This window comes from Rhipicephalus sanguineus, chromosome 2 (assembly GCF_013339695.2).
Source record: "Rhipicephalus sanguineus isolate Rsan-2018 chromosome 2, BIME_Rsan_1.4, whole genome shotgun sequence".
In the NCBI taxonomy this organism is placed as follows: Eukaryota; Metazoa; Arthropoda; class Arachnida; order Ixodida; family Ixodidae; genus Rhipicephalus; species Rhipicephalus sanguineus.
The window spans coordinates 141,313,917-141,331,922 of record NC_051177.1 but is presented as its reverse complement, the minus strand read 5'-3'; the positions used below and the strand labels follow the sequence as shown (position 1 = coordinate 141,331,922).

The following is an 18,006-nucleotide window of genomic DNA, read 5'->3' as shown; positions in this document are numbered from 1 at the left end:
TGGCCTGAATTAGGAAGTTTATTACCCTCTATCATTTACCGCAGACGCTTTTGTGCAGCCCCCTGGATCACTAGTGCAAGAGGCTGCATGTAAACATTTGGACATGTTGAATTGTATCGCTACGGCCACGAAACGTGTTGTGAGGCGGCCTAAATAGTGGTGTAATAGTTTGATGAAGCTTTGCAATCGCCCCTGTCAACTACTTACGCCTAAAGATTCATTTTCTTGTACGATAAATCGCGCCGCAGAGCGGACACCTTCTCGGCAGTCCGAAGCTGACGGCGACTTCGTTTGCTCACATTATTAACTTTTCGAAGTCAAACGAGAATTCTCTTCCACTAGTGGGGACATTAGATGCCCGTTTTCACGAAATGGGACCAGGAACGCGCGTGCACGAAAGCTCAGGTCTCAGCAGCGCGGCGCGAGAGCAAGCGTCGGCAGATCATCTCCGAAGTAAAGCCGGTAAAGCGGCACTTGGGCGTTATCTGATACGTAGTAAGTGTTTTGATGATAAAACGCTATGGTTTACATAGCTGTCACTTTATTACCGTCCCGGCAAGGGATGACACGACGTGCCGACAACCCAGTCGGTACGCCCCAACCTGATCACTGGCTTGCCCGATCCATGCGATACTGTCCCCCGTTTTCCTCCGTACGAAACTAAAGAGGCTTGCACTTTGCCTCCCGTACACGCGTCACTTTTCGAACAGCGGCGATTCATGTGCTTATGGCCGCGGAGTGATCAAGCAGTGAGCACTCTGCTCGTAAACACGGCAGCTGTCGCCGTAGCAACAACCAATAGAAAAGCGCCTCTCAACGGTGTCGGGCGCTCCGCCAATAGAAGCGCCACGTACATTGCAAGGTTCGTGAGAACGCCCTCCAATTTTTTTGTTGTTTTCGTTTTTTCTGTGCGGTGATCGTAAGCGCGAAGGCAAGAATGGAAAGGCGGAACTTTGAGCTTTGAAACGATGTCAAGATGGCGGCGCTTGGTGGCAGGATAGACTAGATACGACGCCGTGAATTGCGCCGTTTTAGCGCGATTTTGGACTTCTTTTTCACCGACGTCACTTACAAAATTATTTTTTTGGGGCACTTAGAGTGCGTTTTCAGCGTAATCGTTTGGATACTGCGTAAATAAAAGACAAGGAGTGTTTTCCAAAAACTGATTTTTGGGCTATTTTCGCGATTTGATCTCCGCGTCCCCCCTTAATGACGCGGCAGTGGAAGGCAGGGGTTCTTTAACCTGCACACGCAAACGCGGGCCTCCAGCATTTTGTCTCCATTAAAACGCTACCACCGCGACCGCAATCGAACCCATGTGTTTCAGGTCAGCAGCCGAGCACCGCAACCACTTAGCAACCGCAACGGCAGAGAAAATCTGACACGCACGTCTTAAAAACACACTTTACACACCACCAACACGTCCACGTGCGGAATGACTTCACAGAAAACAAACGCCAAAAACGCCATAAAAAAAAATTACACACGTAGTAACGATGACAATAAGGCTGACTGAAAAAGAAAAAGTAGTGTCCCCTAAAGCGTTTTGTCAGCGGAGGAAGAGTGGGCATGGCCTCCAAAACTCGAAGATTGTACGCGCTCCCAGTCTTGGAGGCTGCACAACAGGCCACTGGAAGCCAAACTTAACCAAGCCAGCGGGAAATCGAACATAACGGCTTTCATAATCAAGCGGCATGGCTCGAAATGAGCGATTTAGTCTAAAAAATCTAACTTTAGGGTGTAAATTCATCCGAAAAATCGGTCGCGAAAATGGATTAGTTCTATCTCCGTTGATAGAAGTACCTTGACGATAATCAAGGTTCTTTGATAATCTCCTTTGATAGAAGAACCTTGACAATGCATTTATGAAGTCCGCATTTCTGGAGTCCGAAAAATCACTCGGGGACTGTATGCCGTGCAACTGAGTGCAAAACGGAGCTCCTTGCGACATCGACACCAACTTGGCTGTAATGCAGTGATTCCACTCCTGCGCCAACTGCGCCAAAGTGCGCCAAATCGTATTTACTGCGCCATCCTGATAATATCGACGAAAATTGCGCCAAACTGCGCCAAATTCTCGCGTTTGTAGACGTCTTTCACCGGCAATCGCACCGCCGGCGCGTCAGAACATGTGCAGCTTGATCTTGGGGCTGCCAAAGTCGCAACCATGGACCAAGAATTATTCTGCTGAATAAATAGCGCTCGCGCGTGCGTCCCGAGTAAGCCACGATGCCATGCACGGTGCCGACGCAGCTTTGTTCTGCAAGTTGGCTGGACAGCAAAACGCGCTCTCCGCAGAGGCTCGTGACGTCTAGGCCTATCGGTAGCGAGAAAGCGCGACGGCGATTCATCAGCGGACGTCGTCTGTTCCAGAAACGCTGCTGATAGCTCGTTCCAAGCGTCGCACGGCACGCAAGGAAAGCAATGTTCAGTAATAACTACATGCGTGCCGCTAAAATGTCTGTCACTTCTGTTTCTGGACATCGCTAGCAGTAGATATATGGAACAATATCGAATTGTCCTTGCTTCGCGTTTATGGAAGAGCACGCGAACGGTGGGAACGCGTTGACACTTTTCCTCAGATATACTTTATCCATGGATCACCGTCCAGAAGAGCGCTTTCGTAATTCCTTCCACCAGCACATCCGAGTTTGTAATCACTCTGCGGTAAATACCCCCTAAAGGCCCTGCCCTTTCGAGCTCACGTGCTAGGGTTCCAATTCGAATTTGTGCTTACTTTTTTAAAAATGTAATCTAATGAATAAAAGCATATCTCCTGGTCGGAGCAGCGGCAAATGTGCAGCTGTCAGTAGCGGGCCCGTCGCTGACGGCCCACAGTGAAGCGGCTATTCCATGTTACACGTCCGGCCCTCGCTTTCGAGGGTCAAATGCTGACGGTTAAAAAAAAATTACACCATCTTCCGCTAAATAGGAGCATGAGGCGATGCGAAGCCGGAGCACTTGCACGATCGCGTTCCGTTGGCGTTTGTTGGGCATGCTACCGACCTCGCGTTGTGGAACGCGAAGAGGAACGCTACGCACGTAGTGTCTTCCTTCCAGCGTTGCCGTTAATTCTCACAGGGCGAGCGGGGAACGCGGTCGTCAGGCGCGCGAATGGGGGAGCGTAGGAGAGGGACAGAGGGGGAGGTACGCGCATGCGCTGGCGCTCATCGTGGCATTGCGCAGGAGAGGGGCACACCACCTACTGCTAAAGGGGACCATGAGGCAATGCGAAGCAGCGTTTCGGCATGTCGAACCCGCGTTTCAGAGGGGGAGTGGGGAGGAGAGAGGGGAAGTAGTGAAGGGGGAGTGGGGGGGTCTGCGCATGTGCAGTAAGGGTGGTCACGGCGCACACCACCACCACACCTGGTTTGAGCTCTGCTATAAGGTACTTCTCATCTAAAACTCAGTTTCGCTTAAGGGCGAAGCAATGAATGCAATACCAACAAATTGTATTGTTAAACGAAGTAAGGCTAGCAGCTAACTCTTTTGGATCCGATCTCGCGTAACTCAACAGAAGGCAGATTTAAGAAAATACGGTCGCTCCAGGAACCGAAGCGTTTTCGTGCTCTGAGTTCTCTAAACGCGAAGTAAGCGTTGAGAGAGAGCACAGCAAGTTTATGAACAGTCTCCTGATGCGTCGAGATAGCGCGCGCGAGCGACTGCGCCTTTGGAACGATGGGGTCCCCTCTCCCCCCCACCTCTGCTCCCCTGGCTCCCCTTCGTGCTCCTTACGAAAGACGGGGCAAGCCCGCACGCGGGAAGATGTTATCTCATGCGCTGTCCATGCGACAGAGACAGACGGCTGGCTAGTTTAATCTGCGCTTCAGCCGCGTTCGTTGCCAGCGCTCGCGAGCTTTTACCCGCGGCTAGAATGCGCATGGTGATGTTGTTAATTTGGACTTTATACGGAAAGTTACAGCAATGGCAACGGCAAAAATCCGCCGAGAGTGTCCATATAATTGCTATCACAATAAAAATTTTAAAAAAATTTAGCAGCCATTTCACTTTGTGAAGTGGAAGCGAAGCTGTTTCGCGCATGGCACAGAGGTGACATGGTGGAAGACAGTTTGGTATGTAAGGCGAGCTTGTTAACGGCCAGGCTGTTGACGTTCAATACGCAATATTAATGCGAAAGCCTTAGATGCTTTATCAAACACGAAAATTGACTGTCGGCGGCGTCAATCGATTGATGCAAAAAATAATCATCATGTGATGGCGTCATCGTCACGTCACAGATCGTCAAAACGTGTGACGTCACCATGGCGTCATATATCATGATGTCACGTGATGACGTCATCACATGACATCGTCACTTTACACTGCTTCCGTGATCGGTGCGCCGATCATGGAGCTAGCGCAAAACCAGGTGAGGTGCAGAAAGCTTGCAAAGAGCGAGGAGGAGGATCTACCCGTCGATAGAGGAGAAAAAGAACCTGGCTTTCGCCTTGGAGTTTTCTTAGGGGAATGCATTAGGGACAGTGTGGCTCTTTGGCATTGAGGCATTGCTTTACATCGCGGCGTTTGTCTACCACGTCTGCTGATAACCGCATTGATGTATTTAGAGTGTTATTTCATAAAATGCAATTTTATTGATCCGGCATTCTGTTTATTTGTTAGTGTCGAAAATAATCACCGAGGAGGTTAATCCAGAACACTCAAATGCATGAGCCCTTATTTTTTCCTTAGCGAATGAAGTATGAAGTTCTCCTGAGATGATTTTTTCCATGAGATTTGCAATTAATCGAAATATTACTAGCCTTCATAAGAGCCCTATAATAATATTCAGCAGTGATTCCACTCCTGCGCCAACTGCGCCAAAGTGCGCCAAATTGTATTTACTGCGCCATCCTGATAATATCGACGAAATTTGCGCCAAACTGCGCCAAAGTCTTGGGTTTGGGGGCGTCTATCACCGGCAATCGCACCGCCGGCGCGTCAGAACATGTGAAGCTCGATCTTGGGGCTGCCAATAAAGTCGCAATCATGGACCAAGAATTATTCCGCTGAATACATAGCGCTCGCGCGTGCGTTCCGAGTAAGCCAGGATGCCATGCACGGTGCCTACGCAGCTTCTGTTCTGCAAGTCGGCTCGACAGCAAAACGCGCTCTCCGCAGAGGCTCGTGACGTCTAGGCCTATCGGTAGCGAGAAAGTGCGACGGAGATTCGTCGGCGGACGTCGTCTGTTCTAGAAACACTGCTGATAGCTCGTTTCAAGCATCGCACGGCACGTAAGGAAAGCAGTGTTCAGTAATAACTACATGAGTGCCGCTAAAATGTCTGTCACTTCTGTTTCCGGACATCGCGGAATGAAATCTGGGATCGCTCGCAGTAGATATATGGGACAATATCGAATTTTCCTTGCTTCGCGTTTATGGAAAAGTACGCGAACGGTGGAAACGCGTTGACACTTTTCCTCAGATATACTTTATCCATGGATCTTCATCCAGAACAGCTTTTTCGTAATTCCTTCCGCCAGCACGTCCGAGTTTGTAATCACTCTGCGGTAAATACCCCCTAAAAGGCCCTGCCCTTTCTCGAGCTCACGTGCTAGGGTTCCAATTCGAATTTTTTGCTTGCTTTTTTAAACATGTCATCTCATTAGTAAAATCATATCTCCTGGTCGGAGCAGCCGCAAATGCGCAGCCAAGCGAATGACATGTCCATAGAGCCAATGGGGACGAATATTTGGACACGATGGTAGCGCCGTCTGAATTCTAACGGTAGTTGCAAAAACAATTCAAAATGTTATCTTGCTCTCAACAGAAAAAGCTTTTAGCATCTTTCACATGCAAGTTAGTTTTAAGAACTACGAATATTGTTTGTAGATTTTATAGCTGTGTATAAAATGAAATATGTTTCAAACGCACAAGGGCGTTTTGATATGGCGCCTGGCGTTCCGCATAGCAGACGATGCCATCGTCGTCTGCTTCTACGTCGCCGCTGCCCCCCACTCGCTCCGGCAGCCCCCTCTCCACCCTACCTGAATTTTTCTCGTTTCCATAATGTACACTACAGTCACTTACTCATTAGGTACTCACAAGTATCTTGCATACTTTAGTAGGGCAGTGCTGCCGCATACAGGCCGAGAGAAATGACAACGCTGATCACACAAACTTGCTGCAATAAGTTATTTTATTGCGACTGCATCGATGGTTACACAAAATGAAGGACACGTAAGTAGCGTTTTAGCATGTATACCAGCGAATAACATGCATGCATAAGTGTTTATATGCAAAGAAGGTACGTACTACGCATAGCCCCACCACAGATGTCCGGAGCACAGAAGCTGTCCAGTGTTGGATGATAAATAGATCCAACTGCACGAAGCCTTCGCTGGTATAAGAAAGGTATACCGCTAAAGTCCCTGCACTTCTGCTGCTCAAGATGTCGCACCACTTCGTTCACAGTTATTCAGCAAACTGTCTGTAACTGATATGAACATATCCGCGTCCCTTTCACGGCCACCAGTGCGGCGTGACTTCTGTTTTCTGGTTTGCGCTGGTTTGCGCTGCCACAAAAGTGCGTCACTTTCAAATCTTTTCAGCCTTCGCGCTATACACGCTTCTAACAGCATAAAATAATGAGAAACGGTTTTTTTGTGCATGTGGACCTGGTCTTACAAATAAAATCGGCGAAAAAAAGGCTTAGATGGCGTTTCGATTACCGCTGCCGGCGGTGCGCTGTCGTCGTTTCGATGGAGGCGACACCTGAAGGCCCGGACGCGAAGCTCGCATCATGCCACCGCCTTGGCACAGCTGTCAGTAGCGGGCCCACAGTGAAGCGGCTACGCCATGTTACACGTCCGCCCCTCGCTTTCGGGGGTCAATAGCTAACGGTTAAAAAAACTCAGTTTCGCTTAAAAGCGAAGCAATGAATGCGATACCAAAAAATTGTATTGTGAAACGAAGTAAGACTAGCAGCTAACTCTTTTGGATCCGATCTCGTGTAACTCAACAAAACGCTGGTTTAAGGGAATATGGCCCCTCCAGGAACCGAAGCGTTTTCTTGCTCTGAGTTCTCTAAACGTGAAGTAAGCGTTGAGAGCACAGCAAGTTTACGAGCCGTCTCCTGATGCCTCGAGATAGCGCGCGCGCAAGCGACTGCGCTCTTCGAACGATGCGCCCCCCCCCCTTCCGCTCCCCTGGCGTCCCTTCATGCTCCTTACGAAAGACGGGCGGGGCGTTTCCTCTGTTTGATGAGCAATCGACGGCAGGCCGCACGCGGAAAGATGTTATCTCATGCGCTGTCCGTGCGGCGGAGACAGATGGCCGGCTAGTTTAATCTCCGCTTCAGCCGTGTTCGTCGCCAGCGCTCGCGAGCTTTTACCCGCGGCTAGAATGCGCGTGGTGATGTTATTAATTTGGACTTTATACGGCAAATTACGGCAACGGCGACGGCAAAAATCCGCCGAGAGTGTCCATATAATTGCTATCGCAAGGGTCAATGTACGGGGCAGATTTTGCGCATCCCCCCTCTTAGGTGATTAGGGGGGGCGGCCGCCCCCCCTCTGCCCCCTCCCCCCCCCCTGTGCGCACGCCTATGCTCCTGAGATGATTTTTTCCATGAGATTTGCAATGAATCGAAATATTTCTAGCCTTCATAAGAGCCCCATAATAATGCTCAGGTGCTTGAATGTTAATGCAATATGCTTCTGTATTGCACTCCAGGATGTAAAATTCGCTGCTCCAAAGTGCTCCCAGATGCAAAATTATCTGCTCCAAAGTGCTCCAAGATGAAAATTTTGCTCCTCCAAAGTGCTCCAAAACTGAAATTTTGCTGCTCCAAAAATTGCTCCAAATCAGAAGTCCTCGGTAGCATCACTGTATTCAGGGGCTTGAATGTTAATGCAATATGCTTCTGTAGTGCGCTCCAGGATGTAAAATTTGCTGCTCCAGAGTGCTCCCAGGTGCAAAATTATCTGCTCCAAAGTGCTCCAAGGTGAAAACTTTTGCTGCGCCGAAGTGCTCCAAGACGGAAATTTTGCTGCTTCAAAAACTGCTCCAAATGAGAAGTCCTCGGTAGCATCACTGGTAATGTAAACAACCGGCAGCCATCTATGTCATGAGTTTATGTTGGCTGCCATGCTCTTCGCAGGTGCTCTCTGCCGCACTTGTCAATGTGGCACTCACGTGCATGCATTGCCATGTGTGCCACTGTTTTGAGTGGTCACTTGGACAGCTGTGTTCACAAAAAGAAAATAGGGGGTGCACGCAAATAGTAAAATTTCATCTTAAGTCGAATTCGAATCAAATAGTGCCGAATATTGGCCAAAGATCTAGGATATTGAATCAAATATCAAATACAAAAGATTTTGTTGAAAATTGAAAGAAGGAACAAAGAAGTGAAATGAACTATCACCATGCCTATGCTACGGCGTGGTGACAGCTTTAATATGTGCTTGTTTGGGAGGCTGTTCTTTTTTTCCCAGCTTTTATGGGCGCGCAAACACGTTGATAGAAGAGCCGCCATTCCAGTCAGCAGCAGCACTCCTAACAGCTAGCAGAGGGGGTACGGTAACTAGTTTTTTTCCCCCCTATGGCTGCACAGTACGGTTGATCTGACAATGGTAATGTTGTGCTTCATCGTCATGAGTGCTCCGGGCCCAAAAATCTTCGGATGCCTGATCACAGCAGCGTTTTAACTACTCATCGGAACAATGCGAGTTTCTAAACGAGTGCTGCATTGTGGCAGTGGTGACTGCGCAGCGTGAACAAATTTTCACAAGTGAAGCCAATCACTGAGGGTTTTGCGAGCCAAAGTTGGGACGTTTTACAGCGTTTGCAACATACGCGACCGAACTGCGCAACAATTCCAGGCCTTCATTTCGGAAGCGAAGTTGCGAAGGGCTTACAGTTTTCTCATGCATTTTTTTTACGTGCAGAAACGACATAATCTCCTTTAGAATAAACCTGTACTCGCTTTTGAACCAGGATATCGGTGAGAGTTTTAACGAAAGGCCTACTGTAACAACGTTAGCGTTAGTTTTAGCCACCCCATGCTAATGAAGTTGCATCATTGGCCTTTGTCGCGTTTTAGGTATTCATCCTGTCGAATTATTCGAAACTTTGAATTCTAGCTATTCGATAGTCGAATTGAATTATTTGATTAGGTATTGTCAATTCGAATTCAAAACTCGAATACTCGCACACTCCTTGAAAAACCAACCTGGTCCTGCTTCTCTCGGTGCTTCCTGTGACCGGGCACTATAAGAACGTCTCCAAATTATTAACCATTGTGCAACCAACCAAACAATGTTTCTAGCCGTGATAAAGGAGTTGTTGACTACTTATTGCAACAGAAAAAAACAAGATGCAAATTTTCATTTCAATGCTCTTTTAGCACTACATACATATATTTGATATTTGAGGACAAGTTTTCTGCTTATTCAATTTGTATACAAAATTTTCAATATTCGCTCACCCCTACTAAGAATGTATTGTGTTCTATGTGCATCAAATTATAAAATTACACCATCTCCCGCTAAAGGGGACCATGAGCCGATGCGAAGCCGGAGTACTTGCACGATCGCGTTCCGTTGGCGTTCGTTGGGCATGCTACGACCTTGCGTCGTGGAACGCGAAGAGGGACGCTACGCGCGTCGTATCTTCCATCTAGCCTGGCCGTTAATTCTCACAGGGCGAGCAGGGAACGCGGTCGACAGGCGGGCGAGAGGGGGCAGCGTAGGAGAGGAGAGAGAAGGGGAGGGGACGCGCATGCGCTCGAGCTCATCGCGGCGTTGCGCAGGAGAGAATTTCGGCATGTCTAGCCCGCGTTTCAGAGGAAGAGTGGAAAGGGGGAGGGGAGAGGGTGAGTGGAGAGGGGTAGAGGACAGGGGGAATGGAGAGGAGGTGTGTGGGGAGGGTATGCGCATGCGCAGTAAGGGTGGTCACGCCGCACACCACCACCACCACCGGATTGAGCTCCGCCTTAAGATACTTCGCATCTAAAAACTGAAATACTTCATTAGATTGAGAAGTTCGTTGTATTGATAGCCGTTATAATGAGGTTTTACTGAATTTGTCATTTATGGAAATGTAGAATGCCAAGGCATGCATGTGAAATGTAGATTTAGCACTCAACAACATTGACTTTTTTTTAACCACTTTCATTTTCTTTTACATTACAGTATAACCTCATTACAACAGACCTTCACAGTGAAGAGGATCTTGGTCTGTTGTAACGGGAGTATGTAAAATCCAAGTACTGTTACAACAGACTTTTATGTAAATGCTGAATGGGTCTGTTGTAACCGGATAGAATCATGAGTCACAAACATGGTCTTATTTTTAACGGGGGACCAAAAAAAAAATGTGATTTTTGGAAAATCACATGTTCAGTTTCTGTAGCCCATTTTCTATCTGATTCCAAAATATCTTCACTGAAAACTACGTAGGAGTGCTATGAAAAATTTTTTTTTTTGCGTCTGCCGACTTGGCGAAAATTGCGGAAATAGCAAAAAAAAACAGCGTTTCTTAAAATTATAGCTCGGCAACGGCGCAACCGGGCGCCACCATTTTGGGCTCGTCGTAAAGAGCATTTCTACATGTTCAAGCTCTCCGTTTCAGCTAGCTCCTCCATCCAGTAACAAGCGTACAAAAAGCACATGTTTGAAGTACAATTCAAGGCCTCCGATTGGCGGCTCCTGCCGTGATGCGCGCTTCGGGATCGTCGTCTGCTGCTTGTGCGTCGCGAAGTTGTGGCTGTCGAAAATTGCGCTACTTAGTGACGCGTTCGCACCCGTTCTGTGTTCACGGGTCGACGATAATTTAGAACGCTTTTGTTTGGCAGCTGCAAGCGGAAGCTCAATCATCAGATTACGATAGCGCGCCGCACTTGTCGCGAACATCGCATACGTGCGTAGAACACCGCAGATGCGTTCTTCTCAGCACTTCGAAGCTTATGACGAAGGCCACCGCGGGACAACTCTTTGTGCTCACAATCGAGCATCACGTACTTTGAAACATCGGGCACTGCGGCCACGCACATCGCAACCGAGCTTTCTAGTCGATGTCGTGGCTAGGCGCTAGGCCTAACTCCGCTCACGGTGCCGATGTACGAGACAAGTCCGAACTTTGCTGGCAAGAACATCGCGCTAGCGGACATGCGAATGCAAAGAAGCCGCAATGCGATTCGTCGCAAGCAACAAATCGCATCAGCAGCGGACCCCCCAGCTCGCCGCGCAGCGACCGCTCGGAGAAGCAGTGGCAGCGGTTAGCAATTTCGCGCGTCAGCGTCCCAAACGCAACACTAAGCACGCTGCGCGCCGATTTTTTGCCGCTACAGCTAGGCATGGCTGATCATTGACAGACCGGAGATCGTCGGCGGCCTTCGTTCTTAAATCGGTACGTCGATATCCGCGGCACGCTTTTCCTGTCCCGAAAGTATGCTAAGCGATGCTTGAAGTCGGAAGTTAATGAATTTGGTATGTCCGTGGTAGAAAAGTCCGCTCTAAAGGAGTCCTGACCACCTTGCTGGCCTGACATTTTAGTCAATTATATCTGAATGTCCGTAGTACCAGAATCCGTTGTAAACGAAACTCGATCAATGGAACAAATACGCAGGTTGGCATAACGCCGCAAATTGGTATGTAATATCCGAATGTCTGTTGTAAACAGATCCGTTGTAACGAGGTTATAACGAGATTAATAGCAGAAAATTTTCCCCTTGCTTCATCACCTGTTGGCTTTGTATTGTCATGGGTGTGTACCAGTCATTTTTGACTGCACTCAGTTTGCCTATCCACTACGTTACATGTGTGCAGGCGGGTCCCGCTGTGAGCCTGAAGGAACGGCGAGTGGTGTGGCAAGGCCAGGTGGAGTACCAGGACAAAATGCCAGGAAACCCGCGGAACGTGTACACTCTCCAGTGCAGCATCTTTGCCAGCGTTGTCAACGGCGAGCCCGAAGTGTGCGTACTCATTTTAATGCTTCTGTTCTCCTCAACAGTGGCAGCCACATGCAGCCCATTGCTTTATCGCCTGACTTGCATCTCATTCAGATAAGCACACATAGCTGCTGTCAGACTGTGCCAGTGCATTTTTGTAGCTACAGTAAAAGCTTGTTTATTCGGATTTCACGGGACCAGAAAAAATTGTCCGAATTAACCGAATTCCGAATTATTGAAAGTATCAAGAAAACAATAGACAAACGTCTATTACATCAGTACACTTTAATTTTCTTGATGACTTCATAAACTCTGTACTTACTTTGCATCAGCGCAGTGTAAAAGCCTCAATTTTCGCCAATCGTGACATGGTTCACAATGTGACCGCAGCTCAAGACCCCCCATCATGACTCACCCGAAACGTGCTAACCCGAATTAACCAGAAACATTGTTACCATGGGCCGTATTCTCAAAATGCGACAATCGCAAAAGTATCGCCTTTGGTGCGCGCTGATTGGCTATTGACCAAAACAGGAAAATTGAGTTCGCCATCTAGTATTTCCGTCGACGTGACGGTGCTCTACGGCGCTCCTACAATGCCTGGAATAAACTAACACACCTTATCACCGTCGGTGGTGAAGACTAGCATTTCAGTGACGTAGGCGGTAGCTTCTAGTATTCAATCTTCGTTGGATGTACGCAGCATTTCTGGCGCTGAAGCTTTCAGCGAGCATTACCTTGGGGTGTTATCAGTACTCGTTCTTTGCTAGCGCCTGTTTTTTCGCAGTTTGAACGTCCCAAGAACATGAACCGTGCGTTGCTCTCGTGGCTTATTGAGAGCCGGCAACATGCTGAGATGTTAAGATGATATCGCTGCAGCGGCACACTACAGCTGAAGTACGCCGTGTTAAACTCTCAACGAAAATACATTTCACACAAAGTTGCATTCTTTAAATATTATACTGTGCATTAAACAATTGCACAAAGAAACATTAAAAGCACTTTCAACACGTCTTATATTTCAAGTAGCCACAGCCAAGCATGGCCACTGTGTAGAAGCCAGCATACGCTCAAAAACGCCGCACTCGGGTCACTCTGCGCTCGTACGGTACGCTCACTCCTGTGTTGTGAGACATTCGTAACACCAACGGCCAGTGCAACAATGATGTCACAGGCAGGTGTTTCTTCAGTTAATGAACGCATCAGATTCTACGTCACCAAACGCGATACTATCGCCTTTTGCGATCGTTTGAGAATACGGGCCCATCTTACCGTACGGTTCGCGCTAATGACGATGGTGATGAAGACTGCACCACCTTGTTTCAGTTGTCCGCGAACGTTGTTTTTGCTCCTTTTAGGCTTGTGTGAATATTCAAGCACTTCAAATATTCAAACGAATATTACAGTATTCAAATTCACTTCGATTCGAATTTAAATTATCAGAAGTTTTGAAGTATTCGAAATGAACAAACACCATATGTACTTGCGTAATGAACGCACTTTTCTTGTTCCGAAAAACCGAAGCAAGGTTGGGGTTGCGTTTATTATGCGGGGTAAATTTACACAAACGTTTCCGGGATGAGCAAAAAATCCAGTAAAAAAAAAAAGTTGAGTAGCTTACCTTTCACAGTAAATATATGCCTACACTATTTGGAAACAACTTTTCTATCCAGGTTTTCGTTACATGCAGTTTTTAGTAAAGACTAAAGAAACTATCGCGAAAACCAAACGAAGACGCGGCGGAAGCCAGTTCAGTGCCACTCACCTCAAATATTTATTTAGCACAAAAATACTGCATTATTTTGGCTTGTGTCTTTCGCGTCAAAGATGACGTCACGCGGCGGTTCAGAGAAACCAACTCATCCAATGCTGCCTCGTCATCCTGTGAGCCAACGTGACGGCGCAGAACGTCCAGCGCATCCAAGACCTCCTTCGCGGTAGGCAACGGCGATGTATCTGCCTCTGACGAACCTTCACCATCAATGCGATCTTGGACAGTTTCTACAAGTGCCACATCCGACATTTCTTCAACATGGGATTCTTTTGTCACCTGCCGTCACTGTTTGCACAAAGCAAGACCATGACGCGTAGTTTGCTCTGCTTTCCGCCTCAACAATCGTGCCCTTTTAAGCTCCAGCGTGCGATTCGGCAACGTCTGGTAGAACAACGCCGTTTCATGGCGTTGTACAAGTCCGCCGCCTCATAGCGGTCGAAGATGCCAGGCAGCTTCTCGACCACCCACGAGGCAGAGGCATCGCTGTCAGCAGATGCGGACTCGCCGCTAATCACTCTACCGACGACACCGTGCCGGCTCTTGAACCCTTGCAGCCAGCCGTTACTTACCTTGAAATTGTCATGGCCAAGAATAGACGCAAAATCCTTCGCTCTCTGCTGCAGGATTGCACCACTTATGGGCACGTTGCGTGCCCACGTGTCCAGAAACCAGGTGAAGACGGCCTTGTCCACATCAGCGTACGTTGACTTCTTCAGTCTTTTCTTCTTCAAGCCCGTGCCCGACTCCGCTGCCTCGCGGATGCGATCGTTCGCACTCAATACGGTCCACAGGGAGCTGGCTAGGATATTAAATGGCGCAGCAACGTCCTTTTTCTCCCCGCGGAAACCGCATTTACAATCGCAAACTTTTCTTCAAAAGACAAAACCTTGCGCTTTCTTGGCACAGAGCTCATTGTCACAGCGAGAGCAGCTGAGAGGCCTGGACACACGACGTACCTGCCTCACCGCTTCGTTCACCCGTTTGGCACAGTAGCGCCACCAGACGTCGCAACTCGCAAGCAAAAGCTGCATAGCGTGGCCTTCGAGATGGCGCGCCGCATTACCATCTCGAAGGCTTTGCAACGAGGAAACTCTGTTTGCCGCTAAGCGGCGCAAGCTATTCTAGCAACGCTTGTATCATCATCACGGCACGCACTTGCCTGCTGCAATGGTATGCGTTCTAACCGCAGCCGCACCTGTGTATTATTAATTTTCGTGTTATAAAACTTATGCGTTGTATACAAGATTTTAGTAATGTTACGACTCAAAATAATAAATGATCAGTGTCGCAAGTTCGTTACATTCAGGTAAATTACCGCAACACCTTCGTTACAAAGAGGTCACAAATACATGGGCTTCTATGGGGATGCTATTAGGGATTGAAAAAAATTCGTTAAATCCAGGAATTCGTTACATGCAGGTTCGTTACATCCGGGTTTAACTGTACTCGCTTTGAAAGTGGTGGTTGCGAGGCCACGCTTCCTGGCTGTGCCTCGCACGTGCGTCCTGATCATTTTGTGCAAAACGACACAGCCTCCCTTTCGCAGGTCCCGGACATATTCTAACACCTCTTCTTCCACAGCAGGAAACTTTCCGGTCTTCGGTCCTTTAAAGGCGCGCTGTTCCCTATTCGTAGTGCTCAGCTTGTCGTGCTATTTCCGCCAGTAACGCACACGGACTCCGTCAATTCTGAAATGCCTACCAGCAGCACAAATCCCGTGCTTAACAGCGTAATCCACAGCCTGTAGCTTGAAACCGGCCGTGTCGCTCACATTTTGCCCATTGTCCACGGCAAAATGCAAAACAGACTAAAAACGACCTCACAACGGAGTGGGAATGGCTGGCAAGAACAAAAAAAGTCGGCTACAATGCTAGAACGCTTGAACACGAGTCACTGTCTCTCGTCATTTTGATTGGCTGTCCCATCTGGCCTCGGAAACTCCGCCGTTTCGGTGGTAGATGGCGCTATCTTCTGCAAGCTGTCTCCATGCACTCCCGCCGCCGGCTTCTTAAAGTTTCGTACTTGCAGAAAGCGACCGTTGGCTGGCGTGGGCAGTTTCGTGATCTTCGCTCGCTGTGTGCTTGTGAGCCGCGATGTCTCTACACTCACACTGTTTGTGAATCCTGCTGTGGTGCATGGATACTTCAAAAACAAGTACAAAATGAGAGGGACGTGCCGCGCATAGGTAGAAAGAAAAGCAAGCAGAATGGTGCGCAGCAGTGGGCGGAGGGGAGGGGGGGAAGCGAGCCGAGGGGGGTCGGCATAATAAAAAAAGAGAAAGATCTACGGGCGAGGAGGCGCTGCGTGTCGGTTCACGGGACTGCAGTGGATGAAAGTAGGGGGTGCGTTTAACGCGGGAGAAACAAAAAATCTAAATTTCAACGACTAAATTTGGAGGTGTGTTTATTATGCAAGTGCATTTATGTATTACGCGAGGAAATGCGGTAGATGTATATTAGTCCGCATGTAACCCCCCTGTAAAGGTGGTTTCACTGCAGTGGTGGGGTGCTGTACCGTGAATACACCTTTCCAGGAAAAATTCGCACTTCCGCAAAGTCCCACTTCAAGGTTAAATGAACATATTACCCTCACATCGATCCATCATTTTTTAAGTTTAAAAGTTTGTTCGAGTAGTATATATCACATATAAAGAAAAATTACCATATTTGTCACGACTCACCTAACCTACACAATATATTTTCTTTTTATTTAAACAAGACATGTGCAAATGTTATTCTTTTATTGCGATAGCAATTATATGGACAGTCTCGGCTGGTTTTTGCCATCGCCGTCACCGCCGTTATGCTGCGTATATGTATAAGTATGTATATATATATAAAAGTCTCAAAGAAAAATAATTCTGAAGAAAGCTTCCGAAACGCGGAATCGAACCAGCGACCTTTCAATCTGCAGCGCGTGGCTCTAACCACTATGCCACAAAACGCAGAACCTTCATGTAGCTAACGGCGAGCGTTATATACACACCCTTTACCGCAGTACTTAGAGACGGCAGGCGCTTATAAGTGTTTCTTCATTACCAGCGAGATGGCGCTAGGGGCGCACCGGGCGCACTTAAAGGGACACTAAAGGCAAATATTAAGTCGACGTTGATTGTTGAAATAGCGGTCCAGAAACCTCGTAGTGCTGCTTTTGTGCCAAGGAAGTGCTTATTTTGAAATAAAATCACGTTTTTAGTGGTCCGCATCGCGTTAGCGCGCTTCAAATCTCCCGCCTGAAAATACGACTCTCATACGTCACTGCTGCCGTGCCCAACGTTGCCCGCTTTTACTGCACGGCCGCTGACACTAGCAGGAGAGCGAAAGTAGCGGGACCCACAGTAGCAACAACGGCCATCGAAGCCATCGAAGCTTGCCGCAATCGCCGCAATGGATGTGGACGGAGAACTTGACAACGAGACATTGGCTCGCGACGCTGGGCTCCAATTCAGCGACTTGAGCCCCGATGAACGCGGTATGCTGCTGAGGGCTCGTAGTGCCAGCGTCGTTGCGTACTACGATAGCAGCCTCGGCAGCGACTCTCCCGAGCCCGAGCCCGAAAGCAGCGAGGAAACCAGCAGTGCGGTGTCGGGCGACGAAGCTCATGCGGCATTTTGTCGAACTTTCTGTCAGAGCGACTTTCACAAGCGCGCAAAACACACGCGGGCAGTACGCGATCCCGAAACTACCACTGAGACGGGCGAGGCACAGTTCGGCGAAAACGAAACCTTTGAACCACGCGCGCCGTTCCCCATGGCAACGCCACGGATGTTTTTTTTTTTTTCATGAATCAAGCGGAAACGAACAAACAGCATTTTATTATGTCTTTTGATGCTCGGAAGGTTCTTTTTTTACTGCTGCTAGTTTGATTACTAGTGATTTATTGTAGGCCGACTTCCATACGTCATCGGGATCACTTCGAAAATGTCCCACTCGTGGCGCTCATCATGTGATACATTTAGCTTAATTTCTCAGTAAGTAGGGCACTGCTGTTGATAATATTGCCGTTTTAGAAGTTGTCATACATTGGACTTTCACTCTGACATAAATTGTTATTTGCCTTTAGTGTCCCTTTAAAGGCATCGGCCAGCTCGCTCACTTCTTCTAGTATTTCCTCAGGGAGAACCTTGCCCTTGCGCTGTCGACTCGCACGGTAGTAGCATCCGGGTAGTGATGGACGCGCGGTATTTGCAGCGTGTCCATCACGGGCCGCTTTTCTTGCTATCACATTCATTGCTTCACCCTTATGGCGAAACTGTGACTTTTTTTAGTTAAAAGGAAGTGGAAGCAACTTTGAATAGTAGCAGGACTTTGCTTTTGGTAGAATGCTAGGGATAACCTGTAAGATG

General features: G+C 48.2%; 1 protein-coding gene across 6 annotated transcripts in view; it reads left to right on the top strand.

Moving 5' to 3' along the window:
- Positions 1–18,006, top strand: part of LOC119383732 (mediator of RNA polymerase II transcription subunit 25) — a 137,374-nt gene that overhangs the window by 29,868 nt on the left and 89,500 nt on the right. For all 6 annotated transcript variants that reach the window (XM_037652010.2, XM_037652023.2, XM_037652026.2 and 3 more), the window contains exon 13: positions 11,766–11,911. In XM_037652010.2, coding sequence (XP_037507938.1) covers positions 11,766–11,911 — 146 coding nt within the window. The remainder of the gene's footprint in view (positions 1–11,765; positions 11,912–18,006) is intronic.